This window comes from Pteronotus mesoamericanus, unplaced genomic scaffold, assembly GCF_021234165.1.
Source record: "Pteronotus mesoamericanus isolate MK-2021 breed Mesoamerican mustached bat unplaced genomic scaffold, CSHL_Meso_final contig_20, whole genome shotgun sequence".
Classification (NCBI taxonomy): domain Eukaryota; kingdom Metazoa; phylum Chordata; class Mammalia; order Chiroptera; family Mormoopidae; genus Pteronotus; species Pteronotus mesoamericanus.
The window spans coordinates 5,093,345-5,110,948 of record NW_026555085.1 but is presented as its reverse complement, the minus strand read 5'-3'; the positions used below and the strand labels follow the sequence as shown (position 1 = coordinate 5,110,948).

The 17,604-nt window shown below is 41.2% G+C and overlaps 1 protein-coding gene across 5 annotated transcripts in view; it reads right to left on the bottom strand.

Annotated features, from left to right (window-relative positions):
* Nucleotides 1-17,604, bottom strand: part of ANKS1A (ankyrin repeat and sterile alpha motif domain containing 1A) — a 199,772-nt gene that overhangs the window by 103,173 nt on the left and 78,995 nt on the right. For 4 of the 5 annotated variants that reach the window (XR_008528761.1, XM_054569245.1, XM_054569247.1 and 1 more), the window contains exons 2-5: nt 12,064-12,144; nt 10,172-10,328; nt 8,038-8,100; nt 749-1,045 (exon numbers count right to left, since the gene is read on the bottom strand). Coding sequence is in view for 4 of the 5 variants with exons in the window: in XM_054569245.1 (XP_054425220.1) it covers nt 749-1,045; nt 8,038-8,100; nt 10,172-10,328; nt 12,064-12,144 (598 nt within the window). In the remaining variant the exon portion in view is untranslated. The remainder of the gene's footprint in view (nt 1-748; nt 1,046-8,037; nt 8,101-10,171; nt 10,329-12,063; nt 12,145-17,604) is intronic. The other variant, XM_054569249.1, reaches the window with a different exon arrangement.

The following is a 17,604-nucleotide window of genomic DNA, read 5'->3' as shown; positions in this document are numbered from 1 at the left end:
CAGGATGTCATCAGAACAGTGACCGAGGTCTGGTGTGGCCACACACGACAAATGGGACAAAGACCAGAAGGGACAGGAAAATAAAATACGCCACACAAAGTCCTCCGTCATTATCTTTCCCATTTTTCGTGTCTGAATTCCAAAACCACAACCAGGGACTGCACATCCAGGGCATCTGGTGAGCCACCAGCAGGCCACACATGACCAAAAGCAGTTACTCTCAGAGCCACCCAAGGGTAAAACGCCTCAAAACTCTACCTTCCTGGGTGGAAGGAATAATAAGAAGAAAAGTACAAGGGGAGAAACACACGTTCACTTCAAGTGTGGTTTGGTCAATGTGAAGCCTAAGGAATGGTCATTCATCTGAACAGAGAAGGCAAACAACCAAGAGAAATGCTAAATCTCCTTTCGGCAAAATCAGGTCGATGGGACTCTGGAGATGCTAAACGGTGGCACTTCGAACACATGGATAGGAAGATAATGAAATTTTTCTCATTTCAAGAGCTTGTCCAAAATCACATCTTTTCAGGGTATAATGACTATATATTACCCCTGAAAAGAAACAAAAACCAAGAGACTCAATTGTGGAGTTTGTTTTTCTCTAAAGCTTCACAGTAAAATGAGTCAACAAATATAAGCATCTGACATGTGATGGAAACGTGCTCAGTAAGGCAGCCCAACAGCATGGTACTTGTGCCTTTCCAAAATGACTAAGTCCCTTGGCCTGGGAGGTCTACCGGCCTGCTACCTGGTAGTTGCTGTCCATGCCAGCCTCCAGGAGCACTTGAACCACGGCTCTGTGGCCATTCCTGGCTGCCAGGTGCAGAGGGGTGTGCTTCTTAGTGTTGCAGCTCAAGAGGTTGGGGTGCGCGTTGAGGAGCATCTTCACCACCTCCAATCTCCCGTAGAGTGCGGCCAGGTCCAGAGGTGTCTCAAATTTGTTGTTGCGCATCGTGGGATCTGTTAGCTCCTCTAAGAGGACTTTCACCACCTCCGTGTGGCCATACTGTGCTGCACAATGCAGGGCCGTCTCGTTGTCGTTGTTCTAAAGAGTTAACAAGCAGATCACATTAGAAAGGTGACTGGCAGACTGGCATATGACTGGGACAATCACATATAAAACCACTGAAATTTAAATGAGAAAAATAGCAGCAATACTTGGGGACTAATAGAAGTCAGTCAGAATCCAGACATATTCCCCTGGGAAAAAGTCCAACTGCTCTGACCAGCTGCTTCTTGCTCCGGTTACTGCAAGACGGGGAGCAGTCACCAAGCATTTGCAGTCTCCTCTGCTGTGAAGGAGGTGACTCCAGGTGGCCCAGAGAGCGAACTAGGGGATGTGGCAGGCCTTGGTAAGCCCTGGTACAGACGACTGCCAATAATATCACTGCCATTGATTCATTTTAAACTTCAACTGGTTTTACAATTTATACTTAGTTGACCCCGTGGCTCTGATTCTGGATTTGTTGACCAACCATTGCCTCACACACAAGCTTTTTTGAAGGGTTTGTCATCTGCTTAGCTTCTTGCATGCAAATCTATCAGCCAACAATGAAAGTAACAGAGCACCAAAAATCACTCTCAAGATATCTGCCCACAGCCAAATTTTCCAGGGGACGGAGGCCCTTGCGGCCAGTCACAGAGGAACAGGAGACCCCAATGCTAGCCGACACCTACTCCAGAAGCCTGCACCAGTCAAAGCATGCGGAATCCATAGCATAGGAAAGCGTTTCTTATGTGAGAAAGTTTCAATCAGACACTGCAATGTTTTGTGTGAAAGGTGCAAAATATTCAAAATTGTAACATTGCCATCAATTCAAATTGACAACCCAATGGTCCTGGAATGCCAAGTTTGTTCAAACTAAAGTAGAACATGGGATAAAATAGAAGTTTGTGCTTTTTCGACCATCAGAAGCAAAGTATTCCAATGATGCTCTTTCTTTTACTACTACTGACAATTTACAATTATAGCAAGAATAAAGTGATTTCCATGCCCCTTTCTTTTTTAGAAGCACTAATGAAAATAATTTCCCCACAAGATTTTAAGATTCCTATATTCACCAGGGAGGCTTCTGTAGGGAAACAAAGTTTATGGAGACAGCTGTCCATCAAGTCAATATTATGCACCTTTCAGCAGTCAAAAGGTAAAAATTAAGTGTTTTCACAACTGCTTTAATTCAATTAATGACGTCAGAAGTAACATGCACGTGATCCCATCTGCTTTAAGCTGGCATTTGACTGCATCATTTTTTCCGGTTACACTGAGTGTACCAGAAAGATCCAGAGCTGCTGGGAGTGAGGCCCCAAAAGGCCAGAATGATAGCAAAGAAAATTTTAAAAATGAAGTAAGGACAAAACAGGTTGTAAGTAGGAGCCACATGCAAGATAAATGCACACAGATTAACAGAGGACACAGCACTGAGCTCAGACGTGGCTCAGGAGAGCAGCAGCAGCTGAGAGGTGCACACAGCCTTCACTGGCCACAGACACAGATAGTTAGCAACAGCCTCCGGAGGGGCAATTTCACGGCAACCTGAAAGTCTGGAGGGAAGGCAAAATACTGGGCAGGAAGCAAATCCGTGGGTTTCCCTGAGCCAAACCCACCATTTAGGACACCCATTTGGAACGCCTAAACACTATGAGGCTATGGCATGAGTTCCCTGAGCCAGAAGAGCTGTCTCTTCCCTTTTTCAGGATGACAAGATAGCTACATCAACAAAACTCAGAGCAGGTTCCTGTGGAGTAATCCTGGGGTCAAAAGCAGCCCAAAGAAGTCTAAGAAGATTAGCAGGGTTTTAGATATCAAGATTGGCGTGACAGCAATGGCCAAGAAAGCCACCTTACTCTTACTAAAACTCTAGTACAGAAAACCTTAATTACTCTGAAGCAGATACTGTTGTCTCTTTTACATCCAAGTTGTCTCCCGACATCCAGAATAATCTGTCCTTGATTTTGTAAAAAATATGCCACAAGGGTTGAACAACAGTAAAACTCTAAACTACCCAGAAGCAAACAAGTCTTCCCTATTTCTTTGTTTTTGCCAGAGCTAGGACAGCTACCACAAAGTTGACTGCCAGGCAAATTTCCCACCTGTTAAAAATGGCCTAATTAGGGGGGCTCTCTAAGGAACACATCTGCGTCTTCCTTCCCCCTCAGACATGCATCTCCTAAACTCTAAGGGTCCTCACAGACTTGCACTGGGGGAGCAGCAGGCAGTGGCAGCTCGACCCAGTTCACCCCTGCCCCTGTCTACAGGGCCTCCTTTTCTCTGACCGTTCAGTGAGCTGACAGCAGCCCCTCCTTGGCTCACTTCTGTCACTGTGACCTTCATTTCCCTGTGAACTAACAGCAGCTCCATGTTGGCTCCTCCTTTCCTATAATGTTTCTAGGGAGCCAAAGTAGAGCACCACCGAGGCTTTCCTGTTGCTTCTTCTGCCCTAAGCCCTTCCTGGTTTCACTGTCCCCCACTTAATAAACTTACTCACAAAATCTTTTTAAAAAGGCCTAACCACATCTCTTCAGAATGTTATGCTAATATTCACAGTGCTGGAAGCATCTTACTTATGTTTCAGTCTTGCCAGACATGGTCTATTAACTATGATAATTTTGAGTTTATATCTATGGTGACCTCCTCTCGACTATTAAATACAGACCATGGCAATGAGCTATTACAACTGTTTCCCCATTGAGCCTGACAACCAACAAGGCAGGATGTCATTAAATGTTGATTCATGGACCCACAAGAAAGGGAGAGACACAAGCTTCTAACCACCTGGAATCCTTCTCCTCCATACCTTCCAAATTGCAGTGCAGGTGCTCACAACACCTCAAGGGTCCCTAGAATCATATTACTATGAATCTGGACTGAGGAAAGGGACTGAAATGAAATATTCAAATTTTCCCCAAAGCCTTTGCACAAACTCTCCATTCCTGACCACCTTGCAACCACTTTCATTTTTCCTTGCTATGGTCCGTATTTCTAAGATAAAAAGATCTTTCATACCCTTTATATCTGGAGACCCCATTCAATGTGTAAATCCATTATATTTATGTGTTTATACAGACATGCACACACCGTATAAGCAGTAGAAAACTATACAGAAACGCTTTCACAGCCTTTTGCTTCTTGGAACTATTCAAAACCATCAGCTCCCAAGGCTGAGATGACGGCCCAGCTGCACTCTCGTCCACGGCTGACAGGTATCTAAGTTAGGGACACCTGGGCTACAGCTCTCTGTAGTAACAACAGTATTGGCTCAAAAATATACCAAAATTGGAACAAAAGGACAAACCAGGTCTACCAAGATTTAGAAGATACAGAAGAAGCATGCTAACAGCAGTCCATCAGGTGGAAGAAGAGTTAGACTTACTCTGTAACGTTCTGGAAGGCAGAACTCTGATCAACAGATGGAAGGTCTAGGAAGACAGATGTCAAGCAAGCATAAGAAACCAAAAATCAGTGGAATCCCAAAAGAGGCTGCCAAGCAGTAATTCTGTTTGTTACTAGGAGAAACAAACACACAAATAAAATAACAGGTAGATGGCCCAACTTTTGGTGAGAGAAAAAGATTCCTACTCCGGGCGAAAAGTTAGCTTGGATCAGCAGTTCTCAAAGTGGCCTCATTTTGGAATTACATGCGAACTTAAAAGTAAGTGATACTAAGTCCCACCCCAGGCTTGCTAAGGTAGAGTCCAGGAAAACTATGATGATAAAGCTTACAAAAGAAAAAACAAAGGAGAAGGGAGGAAGGGGAAGGGAGGGGAGGGAAGGGGAGGGGAGGACATCCTCAAGGATATCATGGGCAGCTATAATAAAAAATAATAAAATAAAATAAATTAAAAAATAAAACGTTTACCAACTCAAGCAAGCAATCATCCATCATCATCAAAAGTGACACAAACTGCCATCATGTGCCTTGTGATGTGCTACACTAAAAAGGAAGGATACAGTGTTTCTCCTGTGGCATCTCTGCCCAAAATGTATAACCTGAATTGAGGAAATATCAACAAATTCAAACTGATGGAAAGTCAACAAAACAGGGCTATACTGTACAAAAATGTCAATGTCATGAAAGACTGAGAAAGGCTGAGGAACTGTTCCAGGTTATGCGTGATCCTGGGTTGGATCCTGAACCAGGGGGAAAAAAAATTACTCTAAAGACATTATTGAGGACAACTAGTGAAATTTGAACATGGATTCTATATTGAATGACAGTATTATACCAATGATAAACTTTCTGAATTTGATCATTGTACTGTGTTATACAAGTGAATGTCCTTGTTCTTAGAAGATACAGACTTTTAAGTTTTGGGGGCTAAAGGTCCTGATGTCCATGATGTAATTTCAAATAGTTTATCATTAACCACAATAACAGTGACATATACTGAGGGGGAAGGAAAGAGGACAGAGGGCTCTCATGCTAATGTGACAAAATGTTAACAACTGGTTAATCTAGGAGAAGAGCATAATGCAGTTCACTACATTATTCTTACAATTTTTGTAAGTTGGAATTTTTTTCAAAATAAGAAGTTTTATAAAACTTGGTGATTCCAACGCAACCAGACAAGCTGAATAGCATGTGGAAACAACTAGTGTAGATAACTTCGAGGTCTCTTCAAACTCTAAGATTAAATTATTTTTTCAAACTCTAAGATTAAATTATTTTTAAGTGTACAGAAAACTAGATCTACCCTAAAACTAATTTGACTGTTGTTCATCTTATGACACTCAGACTAAGTTAAAATTATTGTAAAAGGGAAAACAATTTCAATGGTTCCATCTTAGCTAAGGATGACTTACACTTGGACTGATTTATGCTGCTTGTGAAAAAGGAAAGACTCCTTGTGTCGAGGAGGAAGACAAAAGCTCATGAAACTACCTCCACTTCCCAGAAAGGCATCTAAGACTTCATTTCCACGGGTGCCTGACATGACTTAGCAGCAAAAGTCCTAGAGCAAAACAATTCCTAGACACATGCGAGGTCAATTAAAACCCATGGTGTCAGGATAAAACCTAGGGGTGCCAGAGTCAAATCAGTCTAAGAAGAGTTGGTGTTCTTAACACAACCAAAACTGCTTTGTCCTTTGATGCCTTTGCCTCAGTTGCCTGGGGGTGAAGAAAGGGGGAGGCAAAGGGCAATATTTCTAGAGAAGTATGTTTTTATTCCACTTAGACCATTTTCTTTTATGTGTGCAAAATCAAGGGATAGGAAAATATGCTTTCAAGAACCAAAGCCTTACTCTTTAATCAGAGCTTTATAAGTTAACTAAACTAACCACGGAATGGGAGAACAATCACTTCAAGGTGCTTCCCCCAAACAAAACTTTGAAGAGACTAACTGAGAAATGTTTCATTAAGCTTCACCTACTAGCAACAAAGAACAAATTCCAAAATACCCTTTCCTTTTAAAATTAGGATCTTAAAAAAGAAAAAGTAAATTAAATTTAATTAGGATCTCGTGGGTGGAGGTAGTAGGGGGACAAATGGTAACGGAAAAAAAATACCATAAAAATAAATAATTAATTTATTAAAATTAAATTAGGATCAAAATATTACTGGTTACCAGATATCTTTACTTTCTGTTGCTCACTTACTTAAAACTCCAAAACAATCCAGCAAAGTACATCGTATACCCCATTTTACAGAAGAGGAAACAGGCTCAGAGAAAGTAAGTAACTTGTTCAAGTCAACAAAACCAAGTAAGAGGTAGCACAGTATTCAAATTCAGGTCTGACTTGAAAGATGGGTGACCTATGAGTTCTCCACTCTACCATACCACTTAAAAAAAAAAAGAAGAAGAAGAAAACTAAGATACAGGATCTTCCTATTTTGAAGATCAGAAAGCAGAATTTTAAGGGTGTGCCAAAACAAAAGCTAATGTGTTCCACTATCCCAGCTCAAACTGCTTCTCCACCATGAAAGCCCAATCGCTGAAGAAAATCCTCCACAGAGGCTGCCTGAGTGTAGCCTGTAGAAACTTTATTTGCTAAATCATTATTTGTCAAAGAAAAACACAGCATATCTGCAGGAGCACCTTATGTTTCCTTCCCTGAGCTGTGTATTCGGAGCAAGTAAAAAAAGGCAGCTAATGTAAGCAATGCAATGACTCAACTAAGCACCATCGTAATGTTACCAAAAAGCAAACCTCTTGGGAATGAAAACTCAGATCAAAAACAGCAGATGAGAGCGCTGAGGAAAGAGGCTACCACCACCACCCAACCCACATACTGCACCACCAGTTGTGGTAAAGGCCAAGACCACGGGGTAGTGAGGACAGCTGGTCTGGTCATCACAGCTATTGGCCTGACAGGGAAGAAACCAACACAAGTGCCCTGCTTGGCTCTGGGACTTCATGTCCTGTTTCAGAGCCCTTCCAATGGCCAAGAATGACCAGGCAGAGAGAGAAGCTACTGGCTGGGGAGAAGCAATCCAGGCTTTAAAGTCCCAGGCAGAAATACACAAACAGAAATGAGGAGGAGAGGCACAAGCATCGGATCCGAGGTCTCCACGCCCCTTCTCCTACACTTCTACACCTCCCCCTACAATGGTTCCTGAAAACCAGATTCCACTTCAATAGAAACAAAGAAAGCAGGTTAAACTTTTTTAATCCAGGAAGTGAAACATCATTTTTTTCTGTGCTTCTTACTTTTTAAAGTAAGCCGATTTGTTTTGACATCTTTTAATTGCATTTCTTTTTTGAATTTAAATGATTTTAGAAATCATAATAGCAAGTTATGCACATAATATAGTCCCATTTTTCCTCCCCATTTTTGCCACTTCTAAGCTTTTCAGACATTCCAGGAAAGCACCCAACCTCCTTAGAATTAGTATGGATTTTAAAATCAAAACCAAAACCAAAACCCACTGCAGCTGCATTTTCCCATTCCCAGACAAGCCACAGGCGGAGGGACTGAAGCAGACAGCAGTCAGGGTGGTGAGAGGAGCCTGAGTGGGCAGAAGTGGAAGCCAGAGAGGACCAAAGAGAAAGCGCAGCTTGGAGAAATGATGCAGAGAAATCCTGACAACAAAGTACACACCTTGGCATTGATATAAGGGTCAAAGGGGCCGTACTTTTTGAGTTCTTTGATCTCAAGAGCATTCTACAAAAAGGAGAGGAAAAGAAAATGTGATGGTAAAATGGATGAAATATATCAAAGCAATTGCACAGCCCCAGGGAGACCCAACACTCAAATAACTCTGATCTGCCCTCTGGGTGCCTCAAAAGGAAGTTAATGAGGAAGACAATCTCCAGGGCTTGGCACTTATCACCCCACTTATCCAAGCACCCAAATGAAACCACAGTAATGGTCATTAAACATTAAAGAAATCACTAGTACTTGGGACTACCACCTACATCCATTAGGTTCTTCAAGCTATTGCAGCTCTCTTGTCACAGCCCCACTGACCTGCCTGCCAGGTACTCAAAGCATTGGGCTGGTGTCCCACTTATCAACCTATCGATGGCTACTCCAGGCAGGAGGCGATGTGAGCAGGGCAAGCTAGCATACTCAAGTGGCTCCATAATCCAAGCAGCTGTGTTCCAAGGCAAAAGTGAGCAAAGAGGATTAGAAATGGTTACTGAAAATTTCTTAGATGGGAAGAACTTTAATGGGTAATTAGTTTAATTTTAACATTGAGGAGTATTACTAAGAGCAAACTTCCTCCCCTGGCTGGTGTGGCTCAGTTGATTGAGCGCCAGCCTGAAAACTAAAGGGTCACCAGTTCAATTCCCAGTGTAGGGCACATGCCTGGGTTGTAGGCCAGGGCCCCAGGAGGGGGCACACGAGATGCAATCACACACTGATGTTTCTCTCCCTCCGTTTCTCCCTCCCTTCCCCTCTCTAAAAATAAATAAATAAAATCTTTGGGGGGGGGGGCGGGCAAACTTCCTTATAAATTTCCTCCAGATAAATTAAAGTCACTTTAGCCAGGAGGAGTAAATTGCATTTAGATTCTAAAGAGACCATTTTCATTCCTAATGTTATAAAACAAACATCCTCATTGATGATCTTAAATGTCTGTTGCTCACCTATCCATACAAAAAATACTGCCTAATAGAGGGGAGGGAAGCTGATCCACAGCTATACACACACCATCTCTAAGTTGGGACATTTGAGAGAACCGCTCTCATTTTCTCACACCTCAGAGTGAAGCTGCCTTCCTCTGAATCAAAGTCATGCTCTTAACAGCTCACTGAGAAGGTCCACGGTCTTGCTGACAGATGGACTCTGCAAGAGTGGTCTATGTTTTGAGGAATAACCCTGATATAATTACACAGGTAATTTAACAATCTCCTCTCAGCAAAGTCATTAGGAAAATAATCCTATACTTAGTGAGAAAAAGCAGCATCTTTCATTCAAGCAACTAAGAAAGTTATCTGCTTCATTTCTGAGCAGAAAGGAAGACCGGAGAATGGCTTGTCATATAGGAGAAAGCCCATCTCCTCAGATCCAAACTACAGGAGTAATTACTGAGAGGCTTGTCTAGAGCATGTATAATTCAAGTATAACTTTTCCAAAGTAATAAATGAAGAGGAGTACCTAAGTCTTTGGCTACTGTGAGGTATTTTTACTCAAATGCTGCCTTATTTTCTAAGAATTATCTCTGCTTTGTCAAAGCATGGTCACTGTTAAATTAACATTAAAAGGCATCATGGAAATTATTTTCATTCCACTGACTCCCCCTTGACTTCCACTCCCATTTTTGGGAGCTCACTTTCAGCACTGGCTGGAGTCTCTCCACTTCTGAGAGTTCTGATGTGTGTAAAACAACAGCATTGTTCACAGGGTGCCGACATGCACTGGAGGACTTCTGTCTACCAGCTGAAGGTGCAATGCAGTGCCAATGGCATAAGCACAGTTTGCAATTAATTAAGCCCACCAGCTTGAAATTTTGCATAATTTGCATTATTTCAAATTTTGCACGAGATTAGTATTTATATTTTTATTATAGTATTATTCCATGTCTGCATGATTTGAATGCACATAAAATGCATACTCATGGAGTAAGATCTTTCTCATGCACTAAGAGGAGTGGTGCTGGGAGGAGGGGAACCACTCCTAGGCATGGAAGAGCAGGTTCCCTAAGATCTGAGCTATGGAACCAAGATGGTGATGGGGTTGCCGAGGTCTTGGTATAGCTGAATGGAAGAAAGCTTCCTTTCCTCCCAACCTGTTCATTGACTCTGGTGTGTGAGGGCCCTTGGTGGATAAGCAGCCGCACTATCTGGGCATCTCCTTTCCAGGCTGCCAAGTGCAGAGGGTAACAGCCTTTAGAATCAGCCACGTTGGTCAGCGCATCATTCCTCAGAAGAACCTCGACCACATCCCTAGAAAGCAAAAATCAATTATGAGTTTGCAGAACTCAGAAGTTTTTCCTACTAGCAGCTCTTTATACACTTGTATAACACAAAGCACTTTCACAGCCACTACCTCATTTGGCTCCTCTACATCTACCTGAGCTCACTGCCCTGCCTCTTTCTTTTATTCCATGAGCTACTTATGCAGTCGCTGACATATGGCTGAACCATCTTGTGTCACACTACAATGACTCTTCACCTCCCTGTTTATCTAGTCTTTCTAGATAATCCATCCATTTTCCATTGTTTTGAAAAAAAGTCTGGTCCTCTTGCAATGTTTCCTTGTTTGTGATATTTAAACAGCATACAGGCATAGAATTTACACAAAAAGCCATGCAAGACAAACATCATTATTCACCACATTATTCAGAGAATTTAGTGATGTGAGAACTGAAAGTGGACAGGCAGAGCAGAATTAAAGCTCTTGCAAACGTAAGCCAGACACATATGGTATCATCTGATACATCCGGGAAGAAGGACTTTGCTTTCTTCTTGGTAACACCACTAATTAAGCAGATACAAATGTATAATTATCCCCATGCACATGAGGTCAAAGAAAATCCCCACTGTAAATAAAAACAGCATCTGGAGATCAACCTGGCTAACAAGCTACTCTTTTAAGTTCAAGATTCACTTTAATTCAGGTTACCCCACTGTTTAAGGGGGAGGGGCAGGGATCTCCACATATGAGCTTTTCTTGTTATCTTTGTCTAAAATGGCTATAGAAAGGACATGATGATCATATTCAATATATTTTAGAAAAGTTTAATGTAGAAGTAGCAATCATTGTCTCTTTTCGGCACATTAGGCTGGGCCAAATATTGCACAATATAAAACACCACAAGGTGGTGAGTGCCCTGCTCCTTGCTCAGAAAAATCTAAAATGGTTCCAATAATCCCTCCCCCTAAAAACTAACCTTCTGCTGCTAATCTTATATGGTATTAGTCCTCAATCTCTCTCTATTCTGTTACACTGTGGTTCCACTCTCGCACATCCTGGCAGATCTACCACTGTATTCCACAACCATGCCTGCCCCCCGGCAGAGCCCTCATATTCCCCCTTACTTGGTTGGCAGGGCCCTCATTTAGCTGCCAATCACTTAAACCTATGCCTTCTTCTCCTAAACCCCTGAGAGCACACCCTCAGAAAACTTTCCACACAAATCCCATCCCATTCCCAATAACCTCTCTGTACTTAAGAGAATTAAATAGGCCTTATTACTCATGTATTTCTTTCCTTAAAAACGGTTCTTTTTGTCCATTAGGCTAATTTTATAAGGAACAAATGGCAAGCTCAAAGGCAGTAAATAACTACTTTAACAGAAGGAAAGTTTCTCATGACCGTTCACTCTATTTTCAGCTTACAAAGGGGCCAGTTACCTGACAGATTATCTAGTCGCCTTATGACCTGGCTGCCCCAAATCTGGTCTTCATATTCAGATGACTGTGTGACACTGCACCATTTCCGAGGGGAGAGGACACACAGAAGAAAAGGTAAAACTTAGCCTTTGATTAAAGGTTCTGAGGGGTGAGGTAGGGAAGGATGTTGAAGTTGCTAAACACTAAGGAGAGATTCTGGAATTCTAGATGAGCTGCGTTTAGTCTGTTTTTCTCAGCGTGAGAGCTTAGCAATCCTTTCTAGGAACCAAAAAGACCATCGGAAGACCTCGGTTCTGACGGGCGGGGCAGGAACATCAGTACTTACTTATGGCCATTCAGAGCAGCATGGTGCAGAGGGGTGTACCCAGTGCTGTCAACGCAGTTCACATTTGGCCCTCTCCAGATGCTGCAGAGAAAACGAAAAAAGACTGAAGTCACAAACCAAATTTAGAGACACCTAGCTGCTTGGGAAAGAATCCTGCGTGATGTTTAACCAACTTGGTTACTTCCACTAACTTCTGATAAAGGGCAGCATCAATTTACCACAGACATGCATAGTACCAAGAGTACACAATGGCTTGCTGAGCAAGGAGTCAAGTGTCAAAACGCCAGAGTCATCATGTAAGGGTGTGTTCTGCACCCTTTTCATCTGTAGTTTCATAAATCGCTCAGTCTGGGACCGGTGCCACTGAACACTCCCAGGATTGTAAGAGCTCATTGAAAGGTCATCAGAAATGTCACTGAACCAAACCACTCAATGAGCCATGGGTATTGAGCACTCACCTCTAGGCTGGTAAAAAGCTGGAGAGCACACTCCACACAGACCAGAGAGATAATAAGGACGATTCCACCACAAGGACCCAGATCAAAGAACCCACATTCATAAAAGCATGAGGATATGTGCATTAAGATGCAAGAGACAATTCTGTCTTTTCTTTGTGAATATGTCTTGTTGGTAATAATAAATTAAGAACAGAACTTACAATTTCAGTGTCTTATTTGAATAAAAATACTATACTGGGAAGGTTGAAATGTCATCTTATTTAATCCTCAAAGCCTTAATTCCGATTTTTGTTCATACCTTACTGCATTGGCCAGAGCTGCTAAAATACTATAAGTAGTAGAGGGTAGTCTTGTTTTGGACTTGCTTTTAATGAGAATGCCTCTAATGTTGTTGGCAGCTGGTTTGGGATAGGCATTTTGTAACATGTAAAAGAAGTATCATATTTTTTCCCTATTTAAAGTGTTATTTTAAAAAGTTGTTTAATTTATATGTTTAATTTTTCTATATCTATGGAGATAATCAGTTGTCCACGTTTAACCAACTAACAAAGTTATCAATAGGTTTCTTAATATTGAGCAATTCTTTCATTTCTGGAATAAAACAAAAACCTTATCTGGCCATTCTCCATAATGGCCAGATCAGTGAATTCTACTTGAGAGCATTTTATTTACAATTTTCACATCTGCATTCGTAAGTGAGCCTGGTCTAAAGTTTTACTTTTTATGTTACTGCTATTGGATGGTATTAATGTTAGGTTTTCATCACAATCAGCTGGGTAGGTGTCTACCCATTTCTATATCAGGAATCAATCACACAGGGCACTAAATTGTAAAAAATCGCCACTAAAACCATCTGGGCTCAGAGCTTTTGTGCTCAGGTTTTGGAAGCAGCATTATTTATAACAATAAAATTTTAAAAATATCCCAAAAGTCTATCAATAGAGAAATGATTTGATAACTAAGGTATAAACACATAGTAAAATTTCACATATCAGTTATGTTGCTATGTAAGAATACAGAATAGATTAAAATATAATGTCAGAGAAAAAATTATAAATTCTATAGAGAAAAAAATGTATGAGGGAAATTTATCAGGATAGTGGATTGAGTGCTCAAGTAAGTATACACAATTTCCTATCTGAAGTTCTATGAAGTGACAGAAATAATTCTCACCCTACCCCATAGATAGACAGACAGACAGACAGACAGACAGAAGGATTGAGATTGACTCAGCCCAAGAAAATAAGAATAGGTGTCATCAAATAACTGACAATATACTGAGGAATTCAATTCCTAAAAGGCAGAAATCAGACAGAACTGGATCTACAGAGACACAACCCAGAAGAATGCAAACTAAAATAGTTACATACTGTTTTTTACCTATCAGACTGGTAAAAATGAAAATAGTGACATTGTATAGTGTTTATAAAATCAGGGAAACAGCACTCTTAAATATCACTAGCAGAGTTTAAATTGGTGAATTCCTGTGGGAAGACTATTTGGCAGCATCCATTAAAACAAAAATAGACCTTCACTTTGAGCCAGCATTTCCACTTCCAGGCAGCTATCCAAAGGAAACACTTGTACATGTGCACAAAGTTCCATACTTGTACAGGATTGCTTCAATGTAAGCATAAAAACTAAAATATTAATGTCCATCAATAGGTGAGCAGTTAAAGATCAGATACACTAGGTAAAATGAATTATTATATAACCATTAACAACAATAACAACTAAGGAAAGAAAATGAATTGGACCTATATGTCCTGACGTGAAAAGATTTCCTAAGACATACTTCGTTTAGGGTACGTGAAGACAAGAAGCCGTTGTATGATAAAATATGAGCCCCGTTGTGTAAGTGTGTATGCACATCCCCCCACAGGCCCCGTGGAAGGTCATGGGAAGAGTGATATTCACTCATGTTGTGCTCTGAATTCTACCACAGTTTAAAACACTTATGATAAAAATGCAATCATGTAGTATTTTCATAATAATAATTTTTTTAAAGAGGGGAAGAACCCATGCATAGGGAAAAGAAGATGAAAAAATAGAAATGCTAATAATAAATGTCTATATATGTGAGACGAGGGCCACTTTAATAAAGCTTATAGGTATTAGCCCTAAAATCTTAAGATAAATTTTCAGTGAAAAGAGAGGATATCTGTACTTTGATATATATGTTATTTGTTCATTGCCAATTAAGGATCCTGGTGACAACATCAGGAGCATGAGGCACATCCTGGTATCCCCATCCTCCGTTAAGTTTGATTCCTATAACACCTTCCAAACAAAGAGCTAAAAAGCACACTTTTTCACATTTGTGTGATAATCTCATGTTCTAAACTGAAAATTACAAAAGCATGCCTGCCAGTGGATAAATGGTGCAAAGTAAAATGGACCTGAAAAATCTAGGAGGAACAGCTTTTTTTTTTTTAAGAGGTTCTTGTCTAAACAAAAATTTTATTTATTTTTAGAGAGGAGAAGGGAGGGAGAAAGAGAGGGAGAGAAGCATCAATGTGTGGTTGCATCTCGTGTGCTCAGGTTTTGGAAGCAGCATTATTTATAACAATAAAATTTTAAAAATATCCCAAAAGTCTATCAATAGAGAAATGATTTGATAACTAAGGTATAAACACATAGTAAAATTTCACATATCAGTTATGTTGCTATGTAAGAAGACAGAATAGATTAAAATATAATGTCGGAGGACCTGGCCTGCAACCTAAGCATGTGCCCTGACTAGGAATTGAACTGGGGATCCTTTGGTTCACAGGCTGGCGCTCAATCCACTGAGCCACACCAGGCAGGGCTAAGAGGAACAGTTTTCACACTTACTTTCAAGTTGCCCCACAAGACAAAAGATCATCATTCTATTATAGAATAGATTAACACTAAAATCCAAAACCAAATTATTTGCCCCAATCACAAGCCAAATCAGTGACAGATCCAAATCTCCCATTTATGGATCTCTTGGCATTTGGCCAACTTTATGATCTAATTGGGATGAGATATGACGAATATGCAGTAATAGAAGGCTGTACATAGTTCAACAGCAAGTTGGCTGGAATAGACCAACAGACCTTGAGAAAGGGAAAATACCAATATGAATCAAAAGTTTGGAGCACAGGTCTGTCAGCATCTAGTACTCCTTTGCTTTTAACAAAAAGGGTTGAGCAAGCCCTCCGTTTTCTAACTTCTGCCTCCATGTCTCTGGTTTAGAGGTGGTTAGGTTTGGACATCCTAAACCCACAGTAAAACTATCTCAAAACAATTAGAAAAGACAAAGGAGAAAGATAAGAAATTTCCTGCATAAAGCTGCAACATTTCCAAATAGTACGGACTCTCCCCACCCCTTCTTTTTCTCTAACTAGCATTTTCTCTAAATACCCATCTAGAAATTTTGGGGAATGGGGAATTATTAAATAAAACCTAAATGAAAATGGAGAACTGTAATCTCTCTGCTTGGAATTTTAACTTCAGACAGGATGGTAGTAACAACTCCCTCCACCCAAGTTTCTTCCTTTTTGGCAGTCCAAGAAAAGAGCTCTTTACAATCGAGGTCTCTCTCCTGATCACAGCTAACCTATTAACTTTTTCTAGAGTAAATACCGAAGCGCTGCTCATCTGCAAACAAAAAGCAAATACAATGTGCCAAGAGAACCAGAAAAAAAATGGTCCAGGAGTCCTGAACAAAGTCTAACCTACACAGATTGTGCAGAAATATAACGGGCTGCCCTTGACATGCAGAATAAACCCTCAGACTAATCTTGACTTAGAGCTGTCAGTCCCAGCAATCCTGCATGAAGAAACCTTAGAACCTAGGTTAAGAGCTGAGGCTCTGCAATTAGCTGACCTAACTTCAAGACCTACCCCGCCATTTGTCAGTTTTGTGACCCTGGACAAGTTACTAATCCTTCAAACCACTTTTTCTGCATCTGTAAATTCTACTGTGATAGGCTCCCCAGGACGTTAACTGGCTTGAGCCAGTTTAATAGCACTTGGGCTGAGAGACCTAAGATGTGTCGCTACACCCCAAGTGCATGGATGTGATGTGGAGGCACAGCAAGCCCCACCTTCTATGCCTTGGAAGCATGTATTTTCCTTTAAACTACACTTTAATGGTGCTACACTTTTGTAAAGATATTATTTATTTATTTTTAGAGAGACGGGAAGGGAAGGAGAAAGAGGGAGAGAAATGTTGATGTGAGAGAGAAACGTCAATTGGTTGCCTCTTGTACACACCTCAACCAGGGACCGAACTGCAACCCAGGCAAGTGCCCTGGCTGGAAACCAAACCAGCAACATTTCACATTGCGGGATGACGTCCAACCAACTGAGCCCCATGGATGAGGGTGGGAGCACCTAAGTTTACAGATAGCATCTAAAGACACAAGAGGGCCAAGGAAGAATATGACTGGTGAGGAGCTGCAGCTTTTGAATCCATCTCCCAAACACCTCTCTCTATTCATTTAAAAACTGGCCATACATCGATACATGGCAGGCGGCATGTTGGATCTGGAAGTGCTGATGAATAAGAACAGGCCATACAGACAGAGCCCACTTAATACAGTGAGACAGGGGCCGAATGAGGTCCTCACTGCATGGGCATATATTCATCAGACATGTGAAGGGCAGCGTCTATGCATCAGGCACTGTCCTAGGAGCTGCAGAACAAGTGGGAAAAGACCATCTGCCATCGTGGAGCTTGAATTCTAGGGGGAGGGGGAGGGAGAGTGAGTAATTAAACTAATAAATTGAAAAGATGAAGCCAGGTAGTGGTTAAGGGCCATAAAAAAACAAACAAACAAAAAAAAAAAAACAGAAGAAGCAGTAGAGCAAACTAACAGGTGACATTGTAAATAAGATACCTCTTTAAGAAAGTGGCCTTTGAGAAGAGAGCCAAGTAAAGTATGGATGTCTGAAGGAGACAGGCAGAGACAGCATCAAATGCAAAAGCCCAGAGAATGGACGTGTTTGATATGGGCTGGAGAGCACGGAGGAGCAGGGAGCTCTGCCTGCATGGATCAGGCCTGCAGAGGAGACCCAGGTGAGTGCAGGTCAGTAAGTGTCCACTGAGCATTAC